This window comes from Vitis vinifera, chromosome 8 (genome assembly GCF_030704535.1).
Source record: "Vitis vinifera cultivar Pinot Noir 40024 chromosome 8, ASM3070453v1".
Lineage (NCBI taxonomy): Eukaryota > Viridiplantae > Streptophyta > Magnoliopsida > Vitales > Vitaceae > Vitis > Vitis vinifera.
Window position 1 is genome coordinate 12,234,656 of NC_081812.1, and position 27,952 is coordinate 12,262,607.

At 32.5% G+C, this 27,952-nt stretch overlaps 3 protein-coding genes across 6 annotated transcripts; 2 read left to right on the plus strand and 1 right to left on the minus strand.

Moving 5' to 3' along the window:
* Positions 1-4,213: 4,213 nt before the first annotated feature.
* On the plus strand, positions 4,214-13,024 carry LOC100264543 (protein PLANT CADMIUM RESISTANCE 10). Of its 2 annotated transcripts, none has more exons than XM_003632578.4 (4): positions 4,214-4,496; positions 8,638-8,933; positions 9,872-10,098; positions 12,647-13,024. In XM_003632578.4, exons 2-4 carry the CDS (start codon positions 8,786-8,788, stop codon positions 12,812-12,814), a joined length of 543 nt encoding a protein of 180 aa, XP_003632626.1. In that variant the 5' UTR covers positions 4,214-4,496; positions 8,638-8,785; the 3' UTR covers positions 12,815-13,024. The 2 variants fall into 2 exon arrangements, with proteins under 2 accessions (XP_003632626.1, XP_002265259.1); XM_002265223.5 differs by having other exon boundaries at positions 8,638-8,878.
* A 2,704-nt stretch (positions 13,025-15,728) lies between these two features.
* Positions 15,729-25,173, plus strand: LOC100853498 (uncharacterized). Of its 3 annotated transcripts, XM_059738980.1 has the most exons (14): positions 15,735-16,022; positions 17,019-17,043; positions 17,749-18,011; positions 18,791-18,833; positions 19,324-19,350; positions 19,482-19,574; positions 21,029-21,222; positions 21,979-22,150; positions 22,245-22,373; positions 22,813-22,911; positions 23,204-23,224; positions 23,862-23,920; positions 24,166-24,256; positions 24,668-25,173. In XM_059738980.1, the coding sequence occupies exons 3-14, from the start codon at positions 17,776-17,778 to the stop codon at positions 24,746-24,748; spliced, it is 1,245 nt and encodes a 414-aa protein (XP_059594963.1). In that variant the 5' UTR covers positions 15,735-16,022; positions 17,019-17,043; positions 17,749-17,775; the 3' UTR covers positions 24,749-25,173. The 3 variants fall into 3 exon arrangements, with proteins under 3 accessions (XP_059594961.1, XP_059594963.1, XP_059594962.1); XM_059738978.1 differs by lacking the exon at positions 17,019-17,043 and having other exon boundaries at positions 15,729-16,022; XM_059738979.1 differs by lacking the exon at positions 17,019-17,043 and having other exon boundaries at positions 15,735-16,217.
* A 1,007-nt stretch (positions 25,174-26,180) lies between these two features.
* LOC100267181 (uncharacterized) lies at positions 26,181-27,427 on the minus strand. Its single transcript, XM_002278869.4, has 3 exons — positions 27,033-27,427; positions 26,802-26,949; positions 26,181-26,599 (listed from the first exon to the last, which is right to left on the minus strand). Exons 1-3 carry the CDS (start codon positions 27,417-27,419, stop codon positions 26,370-26,372), a joined length of 765 nt encoding a protein of 254 aa, XP_002278905.4. The 5' UTR covers positions 27,420-27,427; the 3' UTR covers positions 26,181-26,369.
* Between the last annotated feature and the right edge of the window lie 525 nt (positions 27,428-27,952).

The following is a 27,952-nucleotide window of genomic DNA, read 5'->3' on the forward strand; positions in this document are numbered from 1 at the left end:
GGCTGCACTTTGTTTTTTTTAGGCTATGGTTGTTTGTTTTGTGTTTTTACGTACATTAATTGTTTGTTTATGGGTCTAGGTCTTGCCATTTGAGGGGATCATGTTGAGATGGGGAATATTGGAGGAAAGCAACGGTAGCATGTTATTTTGACGTAACAAATTGATGTGGGTTTTGGCATATGCCCTTATGTTATCTGTAGCTTTCACACCCCATTTCATATTATACATGAGAGAGAGAGAGAGAGAGTTTTGTTGGGTGGGACTTGCCCAACTTGGACCCCATCAGCCAAGCAATTCTGTCTTAGAATCTTATTAAATCTTGCTCTGCTAAATTCAACCATCGATAAGCTGACATGTAGCAATATGATTTTGCTTTTGTCGTGTGGTTGTGGTTCAAATTTAAACCGCAATTAACTGATTTCACAATATATTTGAACGTCCACAATCACATGTACAAGCTAAGGGAGATCCATTACAATCTATTAATTAACATTCTAATAAGGTTAAATACACTTCATCCTTAATTGTGTTACATTTTGTTCTATTGCATCCAAAACTTGATACTTTACCTTTTAAATTAACTTCTTGAAGAATAATATTTTGTTCCTCAAAACTTGTTAAAAAATTCACAAGTAACCCGTTAACCGTAGAAATAAGATTGAAATGTGACAAAAAAAAAAACACATCATTTAAATTTGAAACTATCACATTTGTCCGATGGAAACCAAAATCATGAGTAATCATGAAAATTAAAACTTGATTAAAAATTAGTTTTACCCAAGTTCATATCAAAATTCGAACCGTGATGTTAAAAAGAACAATTTATCTTATAGTTTCACAAAGGATTTGTAAATTGTAATTGAAGGTTTATCGTTCATTTTTAATAAGTTTGATGGGTAGAATGTTGAGTTTTGAATATGAGAAAATAAAACATAAAACATGGGAATGAAATATATTTTACTCATTTAATAACATTTGAAAAACTCTTGAAGTTTGTAATGATTATTAATATTAGAACCCGTTTGGTAATAATTTTACAAAACACTTTTGATATTTTTAATATTTTAAATTTTTTATCATTCAAGTGTTAAAAATACTATAAATACTTTTTAAAATTACTTCCAAACATACTGTGAATCCAATAAAAAAAACTAAAGTGTTAATACGAAATGATCTTAATTAAAAAGATCATAGTATAGACTCACTTACCCTTTCTAGACAAAATAATGGCTCCTTATGGTTTTGTGACTAATTGTTGTTGTATTAAATCATCATCCAAAAGGGTTATAAGCTGAATCTAGGACTAAGTTTGTTAAACCATCCAAAAACATTATAAAAGAAAAGCGAATGAAAGGAATTGAATGAATGAGACTGAGTTAAAAAAGGAAATATTCTTATACAAAAGGGTAACGAGAAATATTAAAATATAATTTAAATGTATTTAAATTTTTTTAATAAAAATTATATCAATGTAGAACTTTTAAAGACTTATATTAAAAAAAAATTACGATTTTAAAAATTTTGAGGAATTAAATTTTTTTTATCACCTATAAAGTAAAATTAAAAAATATAAGATAAATCTATATAGAAGTTTTTTAGTGTATCACGTATTGATTAGTTATATATATATATATATATATATATATATATATATATATATATATAAATAACCGCATTTCATTTTTTATTTTTAAACAATTTTGTTTTTGTTTTTTTTTTGTGTTTTAGTTCTAAAAACAACTTTTGTTGATAATGCTTTATTTTCAATTATTCTTCATATTTATATAATTATTTTTAAGAAAACCTCCCAAAAAATAGATGAAAATAACTAAAATGTATTTTGAAAAAACAATATGTTTTAAGAATAAGAGCCCGCTTCAAATATGAGCTCTAATTTTTAAAAAATTGTCAAACATGTTTTTAAGTCTGGTCCTTAAACATGTTCTTATTTTTTTTTTTTTAAATAAAAAACAAGTTTGGTAGTATGATTTAAAAGCATATTTCAATTTTTAAAATAAAAAAATTGTGTTTGAAATTTTGTGGACCATTTTATTGTTGTTCTTTTGAAAACAATTTTCAAAAATTGAGTTAAAAGGAAAATATTTGAAATAAATAAAAAATTGTTTTCAAGTATTTTTAAAGACAAAATTTCGCTCCCTAGTGATTTAAAAAAGAATTAAAACTCGAAAATCAATCCCATTAGTATTAAAAAGTCACAAAACTCAAAATCGATATAATTAATATTAGAAATTTATAAACAAAAAATTCACTATGGACGTCTTTGTTAGTTTTATCATTACATACAAATTTATATTTTGTGGGAATTAGTTGGAATGTGTTCATATTTATTAATAGGTTTTTGGTTTACATGGCCTATTGCGGCAAATGCTTGTCAAAAAGCGTTTGTAACTAATCGTGTAGGGGATTTTGGTTTATTATTAGGAATTTTGGGTCTTTATGGTTTATTATTAGGAATTTTGGGTCTTTATTGGATAACAGGTAGTTTCGAATTCCGGGATTTGTTTGAAATATTTAATAACTTGATTTATAATTATAATAATGAGACAAATTTTTTATTTGTTTCTTTGTGTGCTTTATTCTTATTTGTCGGTGCGGTTGCTAAATCGAATTAATTAAATCCAAATTTTGTAAAGATGAATAAACGGGATTATATAAAAGAGACGCTAAAAATATTCCAAAATTGCATTTATAACAAATTCATACCAATCCCCATAGTTATTCAAATTTTTATGTAAAAGGTTTGTAGCCGGATTTAACCATTTCGATAATATATCAAAATCCATTCTTTCTTGATTGAAAGGAACTCCTATGGCTCCAACGAACAAAGTAAATAGGGCTAATGCAAACAGAGGGAATAACATAGTATTATCCGATTCCTGTATAATTATATTTTTACGAATTTTTTTGTTAAAAAAATAAATTTCAAATCAAGTAATAATTTTTATTTAAAAATAATTTAAAACTCAAAGAATATCTCAATCAATATAAAAATTTTATAAACAAGAATTAGTTCAAATCAACTTTAGTATTTATTTTCTATGTAGAATCGTATTTTTTCAAAATTATCATTAGATAATACCAAATAAAACAAAACTAATGTGTTGGACTCGATGATAAGTCTATAAACTATCAAGTTTTTGAAAAATAATTCTGAACTCGAAAAATAACAAAACTACTACTAGAAATCTAAAAATTAAAAAAATCTAAAGATTAAAATTGGTCTAGAACGAATTAATGTTTTCTTTTGTACATAATTATAATTTTATGAAAATTTTCACTAAAAGTAAAACTTCAAATCAAATAAAATTTATATTTTGAATTTATTAATGAATAAAATAAAATTTAAAAATAATTTAGAAATTAAAAATATATCCAATCATTGTAAGAAATGACATACTAAAACCATTATTTAATGAGTTATAAGTTTTTTTTTTTTTTATACATATAACTATATTTTTTTAAATCATCTTTCTAAATACACAGGTTCTAAATCAAATGAAATTTAAATGCTTTAATTTTTAAGAATAATTTGAAAATTTAAAAATTGACAAACTTAATTAAAAATTAAATCAAAATTAGTTCAAATGATTTTCTATTTAGTATTTTACATATGTTTTTCCTTTCAAGTGTGATATGTGACACTTTCCAACATGATCATCAATAAAAATACCCACCAATATGAGCAAGTACGTATGGTCACGGACTCACCCATGAAATGTAGAAATACTAACCAATTTGATTGAACTTACATAAAAGGTAACTTCACCTTTCTCTCATCGTCATCGGGTTGACATAGCTTTCTTACATATATGTAAAATAAAAATAAATAAACATTGTTTTAAAATTCATTTAAATAGAATATTATTAATAATTATCATTATTTATTTTCAATAAAAAATTTTATGTGGATATTATTATTATTATTATTATTTTGATAACTAGTGAATTTTTCATAGGGTATTGTTATGTAATAACAAACATCAAATAAATTTAGGGTATCATTAATGATAGAATTCAAACCCAGGATTATGTGTCACTTATCGAGACTATACTTTCTTATGTTCATCATAATCAATCGAATTACTTTATTCGATTTAAATCCATACTTTTGTAATATAAAGTAAAAATAACTTATTAAACATCCCTTATTTTTAGAAAATACTATAAAATAATATATTTTTTTTAAACAAGCATTAGAAACATCTCTAAACCGTTCTAATATTTATGATTTTAAATTGTTCGCTAGATATGTTTTTATTATAATTTTTTATTTTATTAGAAAAAAACAAAAAAGAAGGAAAGGTTTTGTATTTCAGCTGCCGACAGTAGTTTAATATTTGAATTTAATGCACACCTATATATAAAAGATTGAAGGGTGAGGCTTCCCATTGCGAAGCTGGAGGAAGCAAACTGAAGGGTGACAAATTTCTAGGGTTTCTGCAATTCATCCGTTCTTCCAAGATTCTTCACTGACGGTACGATTCATGCTATAAGCCTAATTTTCCACGTCTTCGGTTTCAATTCCTTTGTTCTTGATGGTTTTAACCTTCTCTCGTGGCCGATGGTTTAGGGTTTACACCGTTCTAATTATTGAATCAGAACTCCGAATGTCGCTAGGGCTATTTGTGTCCATTCCATGTTCATAGATTACTTGGTGGATCTGCGGTAGCACTTTTAATTGTGTGTTGGTTGCACTTCCGATCGCGGAACTATGGGTTATTGTTTTTCATTGCTATTCGCTAAGTTGATAGCCAATAATCCCTAATATATGATCTGTCTATATACCTGAAAATCGTTTGGAAAAAGTTGGTGCTGAAGCAGGGTCCTATTAGTTTTTGTAGGCTGTGGCGTGTTTGTAGAAATAAGAATAGAAAGAATAAGGTAAAAGGGAAAGGAAAGGAAAATAGAAGTAGGGCTTGATCTGAATTAGGGTTCAACTTGGGGGTTGGGTTGGTCTTTTGGGTGGGTTTGGCTATCACTTTTAATACTTGGATCAGGCTTGAGTTACTTTATTTTATTTTTTTCAATCCTAACTCAATTCAGGTTGGGTTGGGCCAAGGTTTTGAACAACTTGAGTCTAACTCAAACCCTTTTTAATAATATTCATAGTTTATATTATCCTATATAAAATATTCATTTGATTTTTTCTCTGTTTAGATTTTTAAGCAAAATTTCATATTACAATTGTATTACATACCTTTCATTTTTCAATTTACAATTTGTCCTTTTTACTATCATATATATATATATATATTTCAGTTTTAAATAACATAATGCTAGGATTTTAAATTATACAACCCGGTCAAACCAACTAACCTGATCTCAACCCTTGCTTAGAGAAGTGAGGTCAGGTTGGTCTTGGGGTGAATATCCTAGGTTAGATTTTGTGTTGGATTGCACTCAAATCTATTATTTCTTAATTTGGGTTAGCTACCAATCTCGATGTGACCCGCCCAAGTTGCGGCCCTAACCTAAATATATTTTCCCCCTTAGGCTTTGTTTAGATGCGCTTCTTGTTTTCTGTTTTTAAAAATGGAAACTTTTAAATTAAAAATAGGAACTCATACCAAAAGTATAAAGCTACCTTATGTCCTTAAAAATTACTTTAAATTGAGGCGGCAAAATTTTTTAATGCCTCAATTTTTTAAACAGTTTTTAAAAACTATTACATTTTCAATATAAGTCTTGAAGAGTTCTTGTATGGTATATAAAAGGTACTATTATTTTCTATTTTTTAAAACAACGGAAGTGTGTCCAAACGAACACTGAAGCTTTGTTTGGGACTTGTTTTTTTAAAATTGTCCTGAAAAACAGTTTTTTAAAACTGATCTGAAAAACAGTTTTTAAAAACTGTTATATGATGTTTTGTATAATAAAAGTCTATTTGGGAGCCTAAAATGTTTTTAACTTATTTTTTATGTTTTAAAAATAACTTCTACATGTAGTGCTTTATTTTGAATCATTTTCCACATTTGTATAATTATTTTTTAAAACAATTGTCAGAAAACGAGTGAAAACAACTAATAAAGTACTTTGTTTTTTGTTTTCAGGAACAAAAGATTGTTTTTTTTTTTTTAATGTGTCCCATTTGCAATTTGCAGATGAGACCATCTTCTTCTCCAGAGCCTGCTCGTAAGAATTGCAGACTCTTAAGATTATTTTGTTAGTGTTTAGGCAAATATTTGGACTTAAGGTTAATCTTGACAAGAGTACCCTCTCTGGCATCAACATTAATGAGGTTCAACCCACTAGATTGACATTGTTGCTTGATTGCAAGGCTTCTAACTGGCCTCTTCCATATCTAGGTCTCCCATTGGGAGGAGGAGGGAAAACCCCAAGTCTTGTATTTTTTGGGATCCGATGGTTGAGAGAATTTCATGGAGATTGGATGGGTGGAAAAAAGGCTATTTGTCATTAGATGGAAGGATAACTTTGATCCAATTATGTCTTTCCCATATTCCTAGCTATTTTCTCTCCCTATTCAAGATCCCCTCTTCAGTGGGTGGAAAATTTGAGAAATTGCAAATGAATTTTCTTTAGTCAGGGACTAGGGAGGGCAAGAAAGACCATCTTATTAGTTGGGATTTAGTGTGTAAGTCTAAGGTGGAAGGGGGTCTGGGGTTTGGGAAGGTATCCTTAAAGAGTCGTGCTCTATTAGGGAAATGGTTGTGGAGGTTTCCTAAAGAAAATTTTGCTTTGTGGCATTAGGTTATTCTAAGCATTTATGGGACATATACTAATGGGTGGGATGCCAACACTATAGTTAGATGGTCACATAGTTGCCCATGAAAGGCCATTGCACAGGTCTTTTAGGATTCTACCAAGTACACTTAGTTTGTAGTGGAAGATTCAGCAAGAATCCGTTTTTGGGAAGACTTATGGTGGGTGGATCAACCTTTGGGTTCTTAATTCTAGGTATATTAAGAATTTTCATAATTAAAAACCTTCCTATCTCATCAATTCTTGGGTCTTTTTATGCTTTCTCTTGGAACTTTAACTTTTGTCATAATCTCTCCAATTTTAAGATAGAAGATCTAAAAAGGCTTATGTTCTCTGTTACTTGCATTTATCTCCATTAGCTCCAAATGTGATAGCTTGGTCTTTATTTTCTTCAAGTTTATTTACAGTAAAGTCTTTCTTTGCAGCCTTGTCTGATCATTTTGCCCCAATTCCTTTCCTCCTTACTAATTTTATTTGGAAATCTCAAGTCTTTCTCAAGGTTAAGTCCTATGCTTGGTAAGTAACACACAAGAAGGTGAATATCAACAACATGCTACAGTAGAGGAGATCCTACAAAGCCCTCAATCCTAATATTTGTATGTTGTGTATGAAGCTTGGTGAATCAATAGATCATTTGTTTTTTCATTGCTCTTTGACTATGGGGTTGTGGCATAGATTATTTGGATTGGGTAAGTTGGACTGTCCTCCTAAAAGTATTTGTGATATGATGATCATTACATATAAGCGAGTGGGAACCTCCAATAAAGGATTGGTACTATGGCAAAATGCTTGTTTAGCTTTGATTTGGGTTGTGTAGTAGGAAATAAATGCCATAATTTTTTAGGATAAGGCGAGAACTTTAGAGGCTCTTTGGGATACCATTCATTTCCTTGCATCTTGCACTACAGCTTTCAAGGGCTTTCCCCTTAATGTGATTCAACTTGATTGATTGTTGGTGTGTTGGTCCAAAGGAGTGGGCTATAAGGGGAGGTTGTTTTGTGCACTTGCCTTACGGTGTATAGGTTTATTTAGTATTTTTGAGGTGCCATTTGTTTGGTTCTTTTTTTTTTTTTAAAGAGAATTTCTTATCCTTCCTTTATACCTTTTAATCCTTATTTAATATATTACTATGTTGTTTCTCATCCGAAAAAAAACTGTTTGTTTTATGATTGTTAAACGTGCTTTTCTGTTTTTTGTTTTGGAGAACCGAAAACTATTTTAAAAAATAGTTACCAAACAGGGCTGTGGTTTTCCAATCTTACTCATTCTTTATAGAGCTTATAGAATAGTTGAAAGTTGTTTGGCTACAAAATGAAACTGTTTTTTTTTTTTCCCCGAAAATGAAAACAATGATATTACATTTTAACCATTTTGAATCTTTAAAATTTTGCTTTTTTGAAGTCATGGAAACAATATATTAACATATTCCAAAAACAGAATATTCTGGGAAAATGTTTCCAGAAACAGATCATGCAAGCATTTTACCAGTGTTTTTCCTGTTATATTTACTTAAAAGTAAAAAATGTATGTGTCTGTTTGTCCACAGATGAGCATATATCAATGCACCTTTTTGTTTGGTGATTATAATCTAATATCAAGAAATCAAGTGTAACGTCTGAGAAGAATTTCTTTATTCACTTACACATCCTAATTTGGCAAACTAACTGTCATTTGGTGAGTATCTATATATATGTATATATGTGCATATTATGTCTGTATGTATGTATATGTATTTTTTGATGTTTTCTATTTCACTTTATTTGTTTCCTTGTTAAGTTGTAATGTTATACAGTAGGCATGGACATGTGGTGCTTGGTCTAGATTTGAAGGTTCACATATTCTTCCAATGTCAATCTACAGGATTTAATTCTCGTATTATTGTTTCTGAATGCTCAGGACAGGATACTGCTGGAGTGTTCAAAAGAAAACTGGGGGAGGTGCATACTATTTATTTGATAAAGAAAGATGAAAGGACAAGGCAGTTATGTACCACCCCCTTATATTCCTTTGGGACAGTCAGATTCAGAAGTAGAGATTGTTCCTCATGACAGTGACCTTCCTGATCATCGTCACACCAGTGATAGCCCATCTCAGTGGTCTTCTGGAATCTGTGCTTGTTGCGATGATATGCAGAGCTGTATGCCACTTTCTGCCTTGTGACCTTGATTTATCAGAGGAAAAATTTATTAAAGGTGCATCTTGAGTATTAAAAAAAAAAGTGAATGGTTGTTCATGTTCAATTATCATCTTGTTAAATGGAAATCTCCATGTTCGGATACATTAGCCACTGGCAGTGGAAAAGGCTGATAGAATGTATTCACTGGGCAGTTGCTAAATTATCTAATCAAAGTCATTACTTGTAGATCAATACTTTTTTTTTAGATAAATTAAATAAATAAATACATCAATACTTGATCAACTAGAGATTTAAACTGCTAATAAATGTACCTGTTAGCTGGCTGATAAGCAAGTATAACAATCATAGAAAGTGTTTCTAGCTTTTCTTCGTTCTTCCGCTCTGTCTGCTTAGTCAGAGTTGGAAAATAGAGTTCAATGGATAGTAGGTGTATCTCCACCCCTTCCTTCCTCTCTCCCCCCTCTCCCCACCACAGTTATTTGGGTATTTATTTTTTTCTTTAATATTTGGATCTTTGAGTTTTGCTTCAAATTTCAGTAAGATTCATTTAATTTAAATTAATGCAAGTGGGAAAAAAATCATTTTTTCTATCCAAATATTCTACTGCTTTTACCTGAATATTAACAGAGAATTTTTGCTGATACCATTTTTGAGTAGAAGCTAATATAATAATTGAGCTCAATTAAAACGTCATGTGATTCTGGACAGTAACAAATGCTTACTGATTGCAATGTCTTCTTGTTTCTATGAAGTAAATGTACGACAGGAAAATGTCTCATTTTCCTTCTGTTATTTAAATCATAAACAACTTTGAGAAGGAAGAAGTCCTATAAGGAATCACCCATAAAGGAAACACAAGAACAATCAAACTCTTATTCGTGCTCTGTGATATGTTGTATTCTCATATACATATATATTGTGAGATTGTAGATTAAGTAATGAATATACTGCTTATGAACATATTTCAACCACTTGGGTTTCTTTTATTTTCAGGTTGTATTGGTTTCTTTTGCCCTTGCTTTCTGTTTGCGAAGAATGCAGAATTTTTGGGGTCTGGAACTTTGGCGGGATCATGCATGACTCATTTGATTTTTTGGGCTCTTGTCAATACTGTCTGCTGCTTGTTGAGTGATGGAACTCTTTTGGGGTTACCTGGATGCTTTGTTGCATGTTATGCTTGCGGCTACCGGAGGGCACTGAGATCAAAGTATAACCTGCAGGTATGTAGTTGACATCTTGTTGATCTCTCTCTCTCTCTTTTTTTTTTTTTGATAAAGAGAAAATATATTGAAAAGGGCTACCAGAATAGCAGCCCAAAGTATACAAAAAGTATACAGCTACCAACAAACACCACCACAATAAACCAAAGTTACAAAGAAAAGGAGGAAAACCAACCCACCCTCACCAAGGGCCCAACCATTCTAGAAAGCTAAAAAGAGTTAGAGAACATCATCTAAGCACCCCTTTGCTTCCAACCAAAGACAAGAAACAAAAGAACTCTTTAGCCTTTGGATAGAGAACTCTTTCCCCTCAAAGGCAATTCTATTTCTTGCCTTCCACACTATCCAAAACAAACATAATGGTCCCGCTTTCCACACTTGTTGATCTCATTAGTATTAAACATGTTCATTTCTTGTTTCTGTTATTGGGATAAAAGTTCTGTTTGTCTACTTGATGCCCCAGTGAATAAGTGGTCCACCCATATATCAGCCTAAGCTTGATCCAGAGTTTGTAATCTTGTAAAATAAGTTATTTCATCTTCCTTAAGTACTAGAAAATTTAATTTAAAATAAGCAAATTGCATTAAGGTTACCTTACAAAAAGAAAGCTATAGAAATTATATGTGGAGTACATAGTTCTGAAAGGCCCAAGGCACCCTCAAGGTGCAGAAGCATTCCAAGGCATGAGCACAAAGTGCAACCAAGGGATGCACTTGAGTGAAATGAGGTGCACCTTAAGGTGTGTGTATGTATGTATGGGTATGCAAATATTTTCCATATACTCATATGAGAAGGAGTTGAGAAAGGTTGAGTACACGGTCAATTTTTGTGGCACAGGAGGGAACTGTGGGGATGGTGTTTCAGGGTCCAAATGAATTTACAAATTCTTTCTAGGAATGTAGAGGGGCAAATGATAGGGAAAAAAGGATGATTATTGAAGCCTTGATCAAGTCTCAAAGGGTGGACTTAGTGTGTTTACAGTAAACAAAGATCCAAGAGATGTCTATTGGGATAGTGTAGAGTCTCGATGTGGGTAGATGTTTAGAGTGGGGTGCTGTGAACTTGAGGGCTGCCACAAGTGGAATTATGGTGTTTTGTGATAATAGGGTGCTCTATTTTGTTGGGATTGAAGTGGGTAATTTCTCGATCTCATGCAGGTTTAAAAAATGTGAGGATGACTTTTGTTGGAATTTTACGGGGGTGTATGGATTTTTACTAATATATAATATTATATTTACATTGGATTATAGTTATGGTATTAATACACAATGTCAAAAAAGTCCGCATTGAGCACCTTCAAATTGGGGAAAAAAAAATCAAAAAACAAATTTCAGTTTAGAAGTTGCTGAAATAAATGTCAAATTCAAACAATTAAACATTGAAAGAAAGCAAAACACTGACTATATTTTTTTCTTGTAAATAGTATTCTAGGGGAATTTTCGTTGTATATGTATATATATATTTGGATGTTTGTATATAATAAGGTCAAAGTCATGGATGACTATACCACACCAATTCGTTATGTATGGATGATGAGATTCCATTGATATAGAGCTAATTCCAATAAATCATGAGCATGGTCTGAAGTAATAAGTGCCCAAGTTGTAAGCTGGGGAGAACCATTTGAATCACTACATTACTTGATTCAAATGGTTCTTACAAATGTCAAGTGTATTCAATTCATTTTTTTTTACTTAAAACTCAGGAGGAAAAAATGAAAGTTATATGGAGCGAGTAGAGAAAAAGAATTCTGGGGCATTTGCTTTTAGAGTTATGCCTGTATAAGCCATTCTTCACGAACCCTAGCAAGAAGAGAATGACTTGCTAAGTTTGTGGGGACCAGGGTGAGAACTCCACAAGCCCTAGCAGAAGAAATGCCTAGTTGGGTTTGCAAGGCCAGACTGAAAAATGGTTCTTGGGTTTGGAAGCTTCTTTGAATTCTTCTTCTTTTGCTTTCTCTTCTCGCTTGAATGTGAATGGGGCTAGGTAGGGTTAAATGAAATGGCTCCATTTTGCATTCAGATTTTAAGAAAAACAGAGGCAAAATGAAAATCTTTCGCTTTTTTTCTTTTTGGTTTAAATTGAGGCTCTAAACAATGTAGTTGTGGCCTGGGTGACGGGCAGAAAAAGGGACACGGGCTCTAGACATGCTCCTGAGTGCGTAAAGTGGTGACTTATTGAAGCCACAACACCTGGCTCCAGCTGTGGTGCTATGGCGGACATGTCACAATGCCTTCAGGATGCCTTTTAGAATTATGGTGGAGTAAAACACCTAGGATCATTATTTTCCCCTCTTGTACATAGATTTACCAGAATTTTGCAAATACATGTATAAAATGTTGAGCTGTGGAAAGTGAAAAAAAAAATAGAAAAGATTATTGAAATTGGACGTATAAACTAAAGAATGTGAATCAAAGTGCATGGAGAAAAATTAAATTTAATTGGCCTAATGAAAGTATGCATACCCTGCATTTGCTCTCTTCTACCATAAAATTATTGTCATTTGATTTTGCTATGGTCTAATGTTTTTTGGTAACATCATATGCAGGAAGCCCCATGTGGAGACTTTACTACTCATTTCTTTTGCCATTTGTGTGCCATTTGCCAAGAGTACAGGGAGATCCGAGAAAGGTCTGGCCCTGAAACCCCTGATCTTAGACTGTCAGTAGTCACAGCCCCACCAGTCCAGACAATGGAAACAGCTTCAAAGGAATAACATGCTTTTGCCGCTCCCCTTGGAGTTGGTCTGTATCCTGCTATTCCCCACCCCCCGTCATCCCCAAGCTCTCGTTTGAGCATGTTGTCCCTAAGACTATTTCCTGTATGTTGAGGTGTTTTAGGTTTGTAGTAGTGGATTTCAGATCTTCAATACCTGTATTTCTTACATGATAAATTTTATCGGATAAAGTAAAACTTTATGGTGGCAGTAGCTCATGGAAAAGAAAAGGAAGGCATTGTAAAGAGGATTTGCACAACTGGGCTATTACTGGGAAGAACTCCGGGATGAACAATCCTTTTAGGCTTTTATTTCCCAGTTGCTTCTCAGACGCACCATGTGGGAAAGGAAAAGGATTATTCGATCATCTCATTAGTGGACCAATAATTTTATGCATGGGCGGTGGAAATAAATTCAAGACTAACATTCAAATTTTGAGGATTGAGAATAGAGTAGGAGCAATCAAGGGCCTTTTTGCCTCTATGCATGCCATTATTGTTTTCTACTACTAGGCCTGAAGGAAAAGAAACCTAAAATAAATTTGTTGTGAATTCTGAAAAAATTAAATAAAATTCCATTGGTAAGATTTTGGTAATTTATGACCTATTATGTAGAAGGGGTTATTATTATCTTGATTCTTTATTTACTTTTAATGGCTGGATGGCGAGGTTGTTATATTGGGTCCCAGCGGCGACGGGTTCGGCAAACTGGTAAAGTGGCAACTGTATTTGTATTTTGTAAGCATCACATGTGAAGTGATCTCTAGTTACCAGAAGAAACGGGAAAAGCGCACCTCCTTTCTCTTTTGCCTTTTTCCTTTTCCCTTCCTGTTCTAAAGCTTTGCTCATCTCAGATAAGGATGGTATTGGACTTGGGAGGCGGGTGTTTTGGTACCTGTGTCTGATGGGACTAGGTTTAAAAGTGGGATAATTGTGAAAATTAAGATTTGGTACTGATGAAAATTGTATAAAATATCAAAAAATCAACATACTCGTTGACTTTTTATATAAGTTTTTTTGGTCTTTATTGTATCATTATTCATGCGATCATAATAATTATATTTTAACCATTTAGATTTTTCATTGTTTTTAAAACTTTTTTTTATAAATAATTGAAAATCAACATAATTATTATATTTTAAATTATAAAAAAAAAATTATGTTGAAAAACTATTTTTAAAATTACTTTTAAAAAAAATGGTAATACGATTTATATTTTTTATTTTTGAAAAAATATTTAATTAAAAAATGAAAATTATTTTTAAAAATAAAAATTGAAAACTTTGTTTAGTACTATTTTTTATATGAAAATAATAAAAAGAATTAAATTTCATTCATTGATTATCCATTAAATTTTATTTGAAAATTTTTTATCCTTATTTATAATAAGAGTAAAAAGATTAAATATCTTTGAAAAAAAAAATTAGAAATTAATAATACTTAATTGGGAATAGAAAATGGAAAAAAAAAATTTGAAATTTACACTCACTATGTGCCCATATAGGGGTTAAGGGTATTTTAGGAATTAATGAAGGATAATATCCTTCAATTTAATTTTTACATTTTATTTGAGTCTTGATCTTAAATGTGTATGATATATGGATCTTTGGTCAATTTTTGGATCTACCAATGATCAAAACATAATTCTTCAAAAAAAAATCATTAAAAATCTAGAAGAATTTAATTCTAACGAAACCTACTCCCCACTTAATATGACCAAAAAAAGTCACGAAAAACCTTCTTACCCACTATAACAAAAAAAGAAACTATTATTATAGGATATTTATCTAACATTACAAATTTGATGTCCATAATAATACTTTATGTTAATATTATTATTTTTAATATTTATTATTATTATTATTCAATTTTAATTTGATTAAATTGTTTTAAAAAAAATTTAATTTACATAACATTCTTATTCCCAAAGTTTGTTCCTGAAATTCTTTCCTATCTATTTATTTGCTAACATAAATTTTTCCAAAATTTATTCCTTTTATTTAAATAAATATATTTTCCTATTATTATTATTATAATATTATTATATTTACCTCTCTAAATTCAATCCCGTGACGTGGCCGTGCTCTTTCATCCTCCTTCCCTTTCCTTTTCCATTTTTTCTCTTGAGACACCTACCCCCTACTCATGTTTACGGACTCCACGCACATCTTCATTTCCTTCCCCCGTGGCAAGAGTGTACGTCCCTCACATCTACTCCCTACACGTGTTTAAATACTCCATACACACTTTTCTTTTTTTCCTTTTTTTAAGGCAAAACCTAATCTAAATTCAGATTTTTTTTAAAAAGAATGTTGAAATGGTTAAAAATTACTTAATAAATATAAAATACAATTAAAATCTTATCTGAAAAATCGATATTCAAATCCTAATCTCCTAAATTTTGAATTTTCTAATAAAAATTAAAATCTTATCTGAAAAATCGATCTCCCAAATTTTCGAACAAAAAAATTGTAATTTATATTTAAAACTTTTAAATACTAAAAAATCTTTATATCTTCCTTTAATTTATTTAATTTATTTTTTTATTTTTTATTTATGATTTTACCCTATAATTTAATTTGGGGCATTACAAAACAAATATGATTATCTATTTTTATTTTCATTTATTAAGGGTAAAATTTATTTAAATTAAATAAACATGATCACTATTAATTTAAAATTTTATTAAATGACTCATTTATTTTGAGTGAAAAAAAAACAAGGTAAGTTGAAGTAAAGTATTGATGAAATTTCAAATGGGAAGGAAAGAAGATTTACCTTTTTAAATTTGTATTTAAGACACGTGGAGCATGCCACGTCTCAAGAAGAGTGAGAAAGGAAAGACACGTGGCGTTTGAATTGTACCCGTCTTCCCTCCTTTATTAATCCAAAAAGTGGAGTCTGAAGACTGTGTTTCACCAAAACGGTGCGTTTTGGTGGTGTGAGAAAAACGATGTAAAGGACGACGGCACACGGAGGAAATAAAACGCTGCGTTTTGACGATAGGGAAAACAGAAACGGAGAATGCGAGACGCTGCTTCTCACACTGAGACCAGGAAACGGAAAAGTGGCCATCATAAGAACGGACTGCTGGCTCACTCAACACCGAAGACGACGCTCAGGAGCAAAATCCTCGAGACTTTTTCTCTCTCTCGCGTCCCTGGAATATCCAAGAAGAAAGCTCATAGAAGCTCTCCTTTTCTCTGGAGGTCATCGTTTTTCTAGTACTTTTCTTTCACAATTCATACGTGATTGATTCCTACAAATCATTGTTTTCTTGGTTATCTGTTTGGAAAAGGAAGGAGTTGTGATGGGATTTTGAATTTCGTCAAGAAATGATTGGAGTTTCTATCACTTAAAAAAACAATTCTACCTCTAAATTTCTTCCCAGTACCAGATCGGCGGTAAAATTTCATATTCTTTCCGGTGATTGTTGTATTGACTCCAAATATGGTATTGGAAATGCATTTTAATTTTCTTTGTTAAAAAGGAAGTTAATCTTCTTTCTACTACCACATAATGGGGAGAGAGAATTTCATATTTCTTTTGCATTGATTATTGATTCCAAATATGGCGTTTGAAATGTATACTTCTATGTTAAAAAGGGCAAAAGAAAAAGGGGTTCCAAGACGGTGGTTTTGTGTTTTTTTGCATCTGGTCTGTAGTGTATGTTGTGAGTTTCCAGTCCAGTCTGTTAACATGATTGGGTCAAATTTGCTAATTTTTATGGAGAATGTTGTGAATCTTGATGGTTTCTTTTTAAACTTTGTGAAATATGATATTGTTTAGATTTGTTTTCCTAAGCTAAAATGCCCAAACCCCTGTTTTTTCCCCCTTTATTTTTTTTTTTCTTGCCTGATAAAAAGCACTGTATCTAATTATGGGGTTTAAGGATTTCCTTGGGTTTCTATATATATTTTTTATTTCTTTAATGAGTTTTAATGATGATAGCTATGTAATTTTGATGTTTTGAACTTTGGGTTCTTTTTGTCTCTTTCAGTTATCTAGGCTTGAAAAGCTAAAACCCCAAAGCCCTGTTTTTTTTCTTTTTTGTTTTATTTTTTTCTTGCCTAATAAAAAGCACTGTATCTAATGATTGGGTTTAAGGATTTCCTTGGGTTCTTTTATTTTTTTATTTCTTAAATGAGTTTTGATGACTATGTAAGTTTGATGTTTTGAATTTCTGGGTTCTTTTTGTCTCTCAGTTATCTACGCTTGAAGACCTTCCAGGTTCAGTCAAATATTTCTTTTGTTTCTTCTGAAGTTTAGTTTAGTGATTCTTCTTTTGATTTAAGACTGCTTTTTGTTGGCATTTTGGAAGTAAGACGAAAAACAGTTCTTCTAATGGAAAAGTACTTGCAATATAAGATCTGAACAATGCTTTATTAATTATTACCTCTTTTTTATATATAAGATCTGAGAAATGCTTTTCTTTATGTGCAAACCACAACAAAAGTGTTTTATCTCGTAATGATTTGCTTGGGATGTCATTTTCTACTCTTTTCTCCAATATTGTTTGTTAAGAGCCTGAAAGAATAATGAAGAAAAATAAATTTTAAGAGCTCATGTTAAAGATAATCTGAAAAGTAATCAAAATGAGGTTGTGGAGGCTAAGATAGCACAAATCAGGGAAAAGATTAAGAGAGAATCACTTTAGGTGGTTTTGACACGTGCCATAGAGACCATGGAATGTGCCAATAGGGAGGAGTTTTGATTTGAGTTGAAGGGTTATTAAAATATGAAGGCAATCTCGAATTTGGGTTGAGGATTTGAGAAAAGATGTGATGATCTTCAGTTTAAACAAGGACATGACAGTAGAAGGAATTGAGTGATGACAAGGATTCATGTAGCTGACACTCAGAGTAGGGATGGAAGACTTATTGTTGTTGCTGTTGTTCTTGAAAGTCTCTGATCTTTTTCTTTTTCTTCCTACAGTTTTGAGCACACATTTTCTTGGATGCAATGGAACTCTTCGAAAGCTCTTTGCCCCTGTGCCCTAGACATCAGCATTGCTCACTGTGGGCTTGGAGATTTATGAAATTTTGTCTTTGTAGTGTGAAGGATGAAATTTCTTTAACGCTTGGTGTGATTAGTGTTATCAGTTGGGCCATTGCTGAGATACCTCAAATTATTACAAACTACAAGGAAAAATCCTCAGAGGGCCTCTCCATTGCTTTTCTCATGACATGGATAGTAGGGTAAATATTTGTATCTCTTTCTTACTGCGTCAAATTGTAGTTTGTTTTATCCTAGGAAAGGAACGGTAAATAAAAGCATTCTAGCCATGTTCTAATAATCTGAGAAGCTAGCCAGTCTAGGTAGTAAATTTTTTCATAAGGCAGTTGTTTAATGAGTTGTGAAATACACTACAGCCAGGATGTGGGCCATTTAATTTCTATCTCTTGCTATAACAGATGCAGAGCAGATTTCAATTGATTCATCTGAGTTTGAATTCCTTAGTTATATATCTTAGTAAATTTATTTTTTTCTAAAAATTTGTTGCTAGTACCCCCAGTGTACTCTTGTGCACTTTGTGCTTTTTAATACAATCTCTTACTTACAAAAAAAAAAAAAAAGAATTTGTTGCTAATGCTAGTAATTGATATCTTATTGAAATAAATTACATTTTATTTTACCCTGAAAAAACACTCTTAGTTGGGAATCAACCTCTATCGGTGGTTTATTGCTCTTAATGCATATTACTTAGCCTTTTATGGGATGTCAATTGCATGCAAACCACAATGTGGTGAATTAGTTTGCATGGGATGTCCAGATGCTCTCTTAGACCAATCTTCTTAGTTTCACTTAAAAGTCATACTATATTTGAAATCGTCAAGAGTTGTCATTTGAACTCTTATGAGATTCTTGACAAAACAATTTCTTTGTGCCTTATGAGATTCTAAGAGAGTATCATAGTCCTAATCATTTCTTACTTGCTCAACTTATTGAATTTTTGTGTTGATTGCTTTCATTACAGAGATCTTTTCAACGTTTTAGGCTGCTTTCTGGAACCTGCTACTGTGAGTAGTTCTTGTATTTCTCATACTTCTACTTTTACTAAATTTGTGTGCCCATTCACTTGTGTGTGGTCGATAGGAAAATGTTGATAAATAATAAAAGCAATCAGGTGGCATGATTTCAGGAATTAATAAAAATTATTTCATTCAATTTAGCATACTTGAGTTCATTCAGAATGATTCACTGCATCCACACGTATGTAATATCAAATTTTTAACATACAAAAGCAAGTGACTATACTTCATAATAGAAAATACTTTTGAAAGAAGATCAGCAAGATTGTAGCTGAACACTATAGGAGCCCAATGGTGCTCAGTTGATGAATGGCATCCACATTTTGAGGGGTTCAATGCTCATCTTTACAAGGTAGCAATGAGATTAAATGAATTTGTAATCCAATACCAACTAATAAATCCAATTGTTAAAAATGCTTAGTTTTCTTAGTAGGGTATATTTCAATTGAGACTAAATCATTTCTGCTTGTTTTTGCAGCTTCCAACCCAATTCTATATGGCGGTGGTGAGCATTCCAATATCTTGCATTTTTTCATATTTTTAATTTAATGTCTATATATTTTTGTACATTGTTTTAAATCTGTGCATGTTATTAATTTATCGATTCATCTAATTCACCAGCTTTGTGATCTGCAGTTATATACAATAACTACTCTGATTCTTACTGCACAATCCATATACTATGGTCACATCTATCATCGATTGAAATCCGGTAGATGGTACCACAAGGTTAGAATTGTATGCAATTTTTCTTCACTTAATATAGTTTGATTTAAATTTTCTTGCCTTCCATGTTTTCTTGAAATGAATTACTAAACCCTGTTTGGGAAAAGAAAACTTCCCACCTGAGAAATCTTTGCAAATTATTGAAAATATGGGAATTTGCTTTTGTTGTGAAAGATGAAAGATGTAGCCAAAGTGTTTTGTGTGGAGAACTTGATCCAGATTCAGAAGGATCAAATTAGAATGCAAATATATTTGAGGATCCAAGTTCAAATGAGAACCTAGTTAATACTGCACATACAGTTGCTGCTTGTGCTCTCCTGAAATCAATACAATCCAGCCTGATACTACAAGTTGAGATAAAAATTGAATCCCTACCACAGAAGAAACTGTGATTTCTGTCCGTTAAGGTCATGTGAAAATTAAGCAATTGTACTGCTAATAGCTATTTAAACCTTCCCAATTTAGCATTAATAGAAGAATCCATTATAAGCATCAAGTAAAAGAGAAACGTCAAACGTCATTGGGTGAATACAAATGTTTGTTGCAAGTACGTGTTCATTGAAGACATTCTTAAAAAGAATTCTTTGAGAATGCCCAGTAAAATATACACAAGGAACCTAGCCTAGATCAAATGTAGCACTTCTACCATTTGTATAATCACTTGACTATAGTATATACTATGACAAATTGTATCGAGAACCCTTCAGATCTAGGTCACAAGAATAGGGTGTATATATATATATATACAAATACATGCATACACATGAAAGATTTGCACATGCAAATATGTAAAGCTTGTGATCTTGGCAATCAGGAAATTCCGCATCTCTCATCTATTATTTTCACAGTTATAAGCATATAGCTTAAAGAATTTTTTATAATTACATAACAGATAAATTCTAATTGTTTGATACTCTGAGAGGCACCCCTATCTGTCTAAAGAATGTGTATTCAAGAAATGCATTCTTGGTACTATCCCATATGAAAGAGCTTGAAGAGGCATATAAATGTGACAAAGGCATAGATCTTTTATAGATATATGGAAAAAAATGTTGCATTAGATTCAACCCTTGTGGAACTATCCTGAGAGATTCATAATCAAGTTCAATCCTTTCCTATTCTCTGTAATTGCTTCACCAATAAATCACAGGTGCTAGTTGTCTTCCTTCCTCATGATGATTTTGAACCACTGAGAGAAGTACTTTCAGTTCTTTTCTCTAACTTGCTGAATCCTGTTTGAGTCCTATTATTAGTAATGTTCCTCATCAGTGAATTTAAAAGTTGTTTTGTATTAGGCCAGATTAACAGTTTCCTTGTGACCAATTGAGACACCAGATGAGGAATATGTTTGGTTATAGGTTATAGCTGCTGATATTAAAATCAATGACATGAAGTTTGATTCTTGCTTTTTTACCGCATATCCATAATACGCTATTATTCTTTTGTTTGCAATGCAGGAGATCAAGCCTAACCAGACTGGGACAATCAATAAGAATAGAGAGGACAATAACAGTGCTGGTGGGAGACAAGTTTCTGATGGACTAAAAAATGAGTCTAATGTTTTTGGAGAAGTTCCTCTGAGTTCACCGATCCCCGTCAATCTTCCAGCCAGTCCTAGAAATATCTCTCCTTCAAGAGAATTATACTACATGTAATTGATTTCCCTCCTTGATTTAAGTATCATAGTCTGGGTCCTGGTTTGTGAATCAATAGGCAAAACCTCATTATTTTGATACTAATTATGATTAAAAACATCTAATGGTTCTCAAAACTTGTTATTGAAGTTGATGCATCCCTTTTAGGCCCTATAGCATCATCAAGAAATCAGGTGAACCAATGGCTTTGAAAGTGTCACAGTTTGCCCCGAGTAAATCTGGTTAATGTAGTGTATTTGTTTTAAAATGAAATCACAAGAGCCGTCCTCTCACTTCCCCAATATGAATCATGTCATCAACTTGTTCATTTCTCTGTGCTTTTCATCTGCTGTGTTGATTCATTTAATCAAAAGTGTATTTGGAGGGAGTTCAACTCCTAGTAAGCTCCTTTTACTGATTGACAACACTTAAAGCATGCTGCAAACTAGTGCTTAGTTACTTGTCTTGATCTATAGGATAAGTTGTGCTTAAATAGGGTAAATATCGCCCATGAATGTAGTATCTGGTAGGAGGAAATTTCTTCATGTCCAAGGTACCTATCAAATTTTGATTCAGTGGATCTCACTTTGTACCTTTCTGGTTCCAGAAATCACTACAGTTATTAATGTAACCATCTGATCAGTGGATCTTAAAATTGCTTTTGGGAAGTGCTTGCATTTTCATCTGATTGTTCTTTGAATCTAAAATTTCTTAAATATGCTCTTTTTTTGCTTTAATTTAAAGAATAATATTTTGGTTTGTGACTTTATCAGGTCTGCAAGATCTCTATCAAAGAGTCATGCCCCTGCAATGGGATCTTTTTTAGCACAGAGAAAAACATCTCCCTCAGTTCATGATTCAAATTCCCTTGAAGAGCCCTTACTCAGTAGTGTAGTTCTGTCACAATCTGCACCGGCATCAACCACTAAATCCATGCTTTCTATGGTGAGCTTTAGCTGAATTTTATGAATATTTATTTTTGGGAATCTCTTTTCATTTTAATCTATGAGACAATCTTGTGAGTTCTCTATGGCTGCAGCTCTCAGCAACAATGTTCTTCCTCGGCTGTTTTAATTTCCTTCCATCTGAAAACAACAGAGATGGGATTGCTGCAGAGAAACCAAACCAAGGAGGCATTGCGCTAAAAGTAGGAAGAACACTTCTGCAGGTAGAACAAAAGTGATTTAATATTTCCGCTATTCACTGTTAGAAAATTATACTCATAGCTACACAAAGTTGATGGTTTCTGCTTCTGATATTCCCCTTTTGATTATCCGGATACTATAATCCTGTACTAGCCAATCAAAATGCTACATGTTCAGTAATATATTCAAAAGCTTTTCCTATTAAATCCCACTCAGGTTCTATTTATTCTTTATTTTTCTCTCAATTACTTTCCTAGAAATCATCAAGTTGATGTGGTCCTTGTGTTGCAGCTTGTGTTCTGATTTCAGGAAGAAATGTTGCATATCTAGAACTGTCACTCATTATATGTTTCTTATGTATTTAGTCTTCTTCTTTCAAGATTGGCATTAAAGTTTTTATTGCAAAACTAAAAGAAAATAGCTTACTGGAAAATTTAGCATTAATAAATTGTTGCACTTCAGCTAAGTGAAGGTGGAGGGAACAGTGGGATTGGGACCTTTCTCGGATGGTCAATGGCAGCTATTTACTTGGGCGGACGGCTTCCCCAAATTATTTTAAATGTGAGATTTCCTTAGCAATTAGAGTAGTAATATATTCATACTTTCCAATGGATGATTCATTTTTCTTGGACACAAATAAAGAGAGATTGCAATTTTCTATCATTAGGAACGGCCTATTATTCACATTGTAGAAGCATTGTAATTTCCATTAATCGACTATTGTTTTTTAAACCTCCTTTGTTTGTTAACTCTGTATTTTAGGCCAACTTTATATTTTTTCTGCTAATAATCAGTTCTGATATGTGTTTGTGGTTGAAATTTACCTTACTATGGTTTGAATTCATTTTTGCAGATCAGAAGGGGCACGATTGAGGTAAGCACTTCCTCTTGAGGAAATTTTGTCCTAAAGGCCCTTCTATCTTGCAAAACTGTTTCTTGTCTCAAATTCTACTGAATTGTCATGCAAAAACACTTGTGAAAGACTACCCTCTAATTGTGAATTATCATGTTCTGTTCTATACTCGTGCAGACATACCCTCTACCTTTTGAAAATTCTTCGTTTGTGCATCTATTTTAAGTCTATCTTCAGCAGTTGTGCATATCCTCTTGACAAGAAGCTGTCCTTGAGGCCCAACTCAAGTAGCAGGGGATAGGAGTGAGGATGTATCAAAGAAAAGAAAAAAATCCTCTCAAGAAGAGACTATTCGTACATCCTCACAAAATGCTCCTATATAATCCAATTTTACCTTAGTATCAATGTCAAAGCAAAGAGATATTTTTAGCTATCAGGTCAACAGGGCAGATGAGCCCAGATATGGCATGATAATAATTCACTGAACTTGCACAATGTTATTGTGTTGGTTGCTTTGCCTGGTCCTTAAGGTGGTCTCCATTCCCCAACACATATTTCCCTCTCCTCCCCAACCACCCTTTCCCCCCACCCCCACACACAAACAAAGGTGAAAAGAGAGGACTTAGCACATTCTAACTTTTTCGGTCTTGACATACAGGGGCTTAATCCATTAATGTTCCTCTTTGCTTTAACTGGAAATGCTACATATGTAGGAAGGTAAATGACCTATCATTACATTTATTCTTCCTTGCTCAATTGTAATTTAGTTGATACTCTATAAAACTGTGTTATGATGATGTGTCAGTTTCATTTTGTTTTTCTAAAGAAGAATACTTAACCAATTTCCCAAGCCATGTATCTTAAGAAGAAACTTTAGTTCCATTTAGTAATTTGGGTTGCTTCAGTGTGATGTTATAGGATATTTGGTCTCATGGACAAATTAAATGTTGATCCTTTTGTAGCATACTGGTGAGCAGCTTGGATTGGTCAAAAATCAAACCAAATCTACCGTGGTTGGTGGATGCAGGAGGATGTGTGCTTCTTGATGCTTTCGTATCCATACTTATGTGTAATTTTTTCATTATCTGAACTTATTATGTTAGATTTTTCAGTATTGGTTGGTTTCATTTCTCTAGGATAACTGAAACCACTCCCCGTTGAGTAGCAGTTTCTTGTGTAGTCTAGTTAAGGAGTGAAAAGAATCAACCATTCATCCACATTTATGACCGTCTTTTCAAACCCTCTTGGAAGAGGGTTAAAAGAGTCTCATTCCCCAAATGAGTTCTCCACAGAAGACAATGCATGATGCCCTTCATTTTTTATAAATTCACAGGGCACACCATTAGATTTGTTGGAGAAGCAATTTGGAGAATCTATCTGACAAACTATCATTTTACAAGCTTAACTATCATACCATGAGCTCAGCGATTTTCCAACTGTATATGACCTTAATATCTTGTCCAGATTTTAACCCAGTTCATCCATTTCCACTCTCGAACTCCAGAAGACCAAGAGAATAAGGATGGAAACTTCAATGCAGCTTAGCTGGTCACAAAATTGTTATCATGTTTATCATGTTATCTGTCTTATGCGCACAGGTTGCACTGAGCATCATGGAACAGATTACCTACGGGTGAGGCATTAATTGCACAGAATGGGGGTTCCCTTTGGTCTGCAGGTGCTACTCATAGTATTTTTCTTCTACCATCCTGGTTTGATCTGCAGATGCTACTCTTAGTTGAATACAGAGCCCCATGATAAAAGAATAATTGGCATACTGGGGTTGTACAGATCTCACTAGCCTTTTCTTTTTCCAGGTCTTCTTCAGTACAATTTTCAATTCTAGCAATCGCAACAGTGACTTGGTAGTTTTATCCAAGTGATAACACTTCTTTTACCATTAATTCACGTTTGCAGCTAAATTTTCAATGGTGTTTATTACTTATGAAAACAAATTGTCAATTGTCTTATCTTTCTGCTCATATGCTTGCCTTGTATTTGTATATATGTGTCCTTGAATGAGATAATCATAAGATTAACTATAGAAATACAATAATTATGTTTCATTATGGGCCATGTTTCAGTTATTTTGGGGTTGGCAAACAAAATTTTGGGTGACCATTGTCAAGAATATAGTGCTACGCTCAGCAGAAAATACTGTTTCTGGAAAGCGCATCATGGAGAAAATATATCAGCTTTGTATGGAATATAACATCTACAATCTTTAGGTTTAGCAAGCATACTTCAATGGTACTATTGTTATAGGAGATATTGGCATAAAGTTTCAACAGTGCAATAAAATTGACCTGAGTTTCTTTGAAGCAGTCTAGTTCTGTAGTTGAGAAAATCTGAAGGTAAGCTCAAAATTCTTTTGTCTGAAAGATGCATGTCGAAAAAATAAAAGGGCACATTCATCTACAAATAGGGTGTTTTCCTTCAAAAAATAAATTGGTTGCTTGAATATTGTATTCTTCTAAAATTGATGCTCAGACATGATACTTATTTCTCTTTGTTCTGTAAATGTCCTGACCAATTGTATATTACTATACTAATTTTTATTTGTTCTGGAATTGTTTTAAAAATTGCATATTACTATTCAAGGTGTGTAATATAAGCTAAGATTATGTATACATGTGCTGGTACAATGAAAAATGAACATATATGCATATTTATGGAGGAAACCATGAAAACTGTGAATGGATAAATGAATATTCTATGTTGAGATATGGAATATTTTAGTGAGATAAATCATAGATGTGAGCGACTCTGGACGAATGCCTAAGATCATATCTGGGATCAAGGATGATCTAACAACTGTCATGACTATTTGTGCTATTCCCAATGAATCACAGAAATCTTCAAATCTAGGGATCAGATCAGTCCTCTTTCTATTTAGGTTCATATGTTGTAATGGCCAGTAGTTGAGCTGTGATTTGTCCTAGAAGTATATTCCTATTTGTGTCTACAATGATCTGTATTTCTTGAAAGATTTTCTGATTATTTTGCTTAAAGGGCTGTATCTACTTGATAGCCATAATTTTTGTTGTACTTGTGTCTATACATGAAAGCTTAAAACCCCAAGTAGAGAATGGTATAAGACAGAAGTATATGGGGTAAAAAGAAACCCCACCCCCAAAAAAAAATACAAAATGGTTGCTTTAGACAGTCAGTTATAACCAGAGGCCATGAGATATTCTTCAGTTGCATTAAGGATTGGAAGTTTTACCCTTCTTGGTGTCTCACCAGTGCCTTGAGACCTCTCAGGGGAGAACACAATGTACACAATTTCATTTGGGTCGCCCTCCAAGTGGTACAGACGCTGTCCGGCGCCATAGCCTCCAAGAAGTTGGTATGATCTCTCTGATTGATCCATTGCTATGCAGAAATCATCAGTACCTATTGGAACAACCCCAAGAAAATTTGATCAAAGAATGAGTTAGTATCTTACATTTTAGATTCCCAGTCTAGTGCAGAAATGTCGTCTATGTGTTTTGCAGGGGAGAAATCCCTGTAACCCAATGAAGATACAAGCTTATACTAGTCAGACAATGGAAAATGAAGAGCAACCAACTCCAAATACCCCAAAGTAAAAACTCACAAGCAGCCAGTTCCAGCTGAGTTTGATAAATGAACTCCAGAACTGCAGAAATCTCCTGCTCAAACTGAAGAAAGGGTCCAGTCTCAAAGTTCATCTTCCTTAGCTTACACAGGCCCTCTCCCAGTTCCATCATAGCCCCTCTATGGTTCTGAACAAATTAATTTAAGATGCCCATCATTGAAAAACCACACCACTGATCTTCAAATATAGCCAGGGAAAAAGAACACAGACCTGGTTGAACAGGTGATGAAGTCCTACAGCACACTGCAGAATTCCGTGGACTAAGGTCCTCACAGGATCCTCAGCTCTGTTCCAAATCTCCTCCAGGAAGTCATGGCATCTGTAGTAGTCCCTGCTATTGAAGAGGGCGACCGCATCATCAAAGTTGCATTCATCCTCATTCTCGTCCTCTACAGCAGAGAATCGATATGATATGGGAAGGAGGTGGAAAGTAGAGGTGTGCTTCAACAAGTTTGGTTGAGTCTTGGGGTTGGGAAACGGTGAGAAAGGAGAAGAAGTGTAGGGAGAAATGTGAGGAAATGACGAGGATGAGGATGAAGATGAACAGAGAAAGGGGAGTTTGAGGAGGGCTGAGGAAGCAGCCATTGATGGATGCATTATATGAATGTGTGGTGGAGGCTATATATATATTTATGTATGTATTTAAAAAGATGAATTATTATTTTGAAAATATTCTATTCATGTGATTTGGTAACTTCATAAATAAAGTAAAAAGATGAAAATTAATTAAATATATTATATTTAATATTTATCAAAATTTAATATATTTTATATTATTTGTTTTTACAAATAAGTGAATGAAATTATTTATAATATTACATTTTTAATTTATTTTATATTATATATATTCTTCTTTAACTTAATATTTTTATCACATTTTTTGTGTCCTAATATACTCTTATCACATTCTGTGTGTTGCCTTATTTATTTTTTAAAACATTTAACACATCCACTTTTAAATTTTTACAATGTTGAATGAGATTCAAATAATAGGTATCAACTTGCTTCCTTTAAAAAATAATAATAATAATACAAAATTTATAAAAATAAAAATATTAATAACAATAAAATTAAAATGAAAAATTAAAATAATTTATTTTTAGATTTTTGAAAAATTATTGAGGTGTGTT

Bases quoted from the DNA above. Each gene is read 5' to 3' on its own strand.
- LOC100264543 (XM_002265223.5), top strand. From the start codon at position 8,707: ATGAAAGGACAAGGCAGTTATGTACCACCCCCTTATATTCCTTTGGGA. The intron at 8,879-9,871 runs GTATGCCACTTT...TTTTATTTTCAG, and splicing joins TTGCGATGATATGCAGAGCT to GTTGTATTGGTTTCTTTTGC. The intron at 10,099-12,646 runs GTATGTAGTTGA...CATCATATGCAG, and splicing joins GATCAAAGTATAACCTGCAG to GAAGCCCCATGTGGAGACTT.
- LOC100853498 (XM_059738978.1), top strand. From the start codon at position 17,776: ATGGAACTCTTCGAAAGCTCTTTGCCCCTGTGCCCTAGACATCAGCAT. The intron at 18,012-18,790 runs GTAAATATTTGT...CTTTCATTACAG, and splicing joins CTCATGACATGGATAGTAGG to AGATCTTTTCAACGTTTTAG. The intron at 19,351-19,481 runs GTGAGCATTCCA...TGTGATCTGCAG, and splicing joins CCCAATTCTATATGGCGGTG to TTATATACAATAACTACTCT.
- LOC100267181 (XM_002278869.4), bottom strand. From the start codon at position 27,419: ATGCATCCATCAATGGCTGCTTCCTCAGCCCTCCTCAAACTCCCCTTT. The intron at 26,950-27,032 runs GTCTGTGTTCTT...TAATTTGTTCAG, and splicing joins TTCATCACCTGTTCAACCAG to AACCATAGAGGGGCTATGAT. The intron at 26,600-26,801 runs GTGAGTTTTTAC...TTGTTCCAATAG, and splicing joins TCAGCTGGAACTGGCTGCTT to GTACTGATGATTTCTGCATA.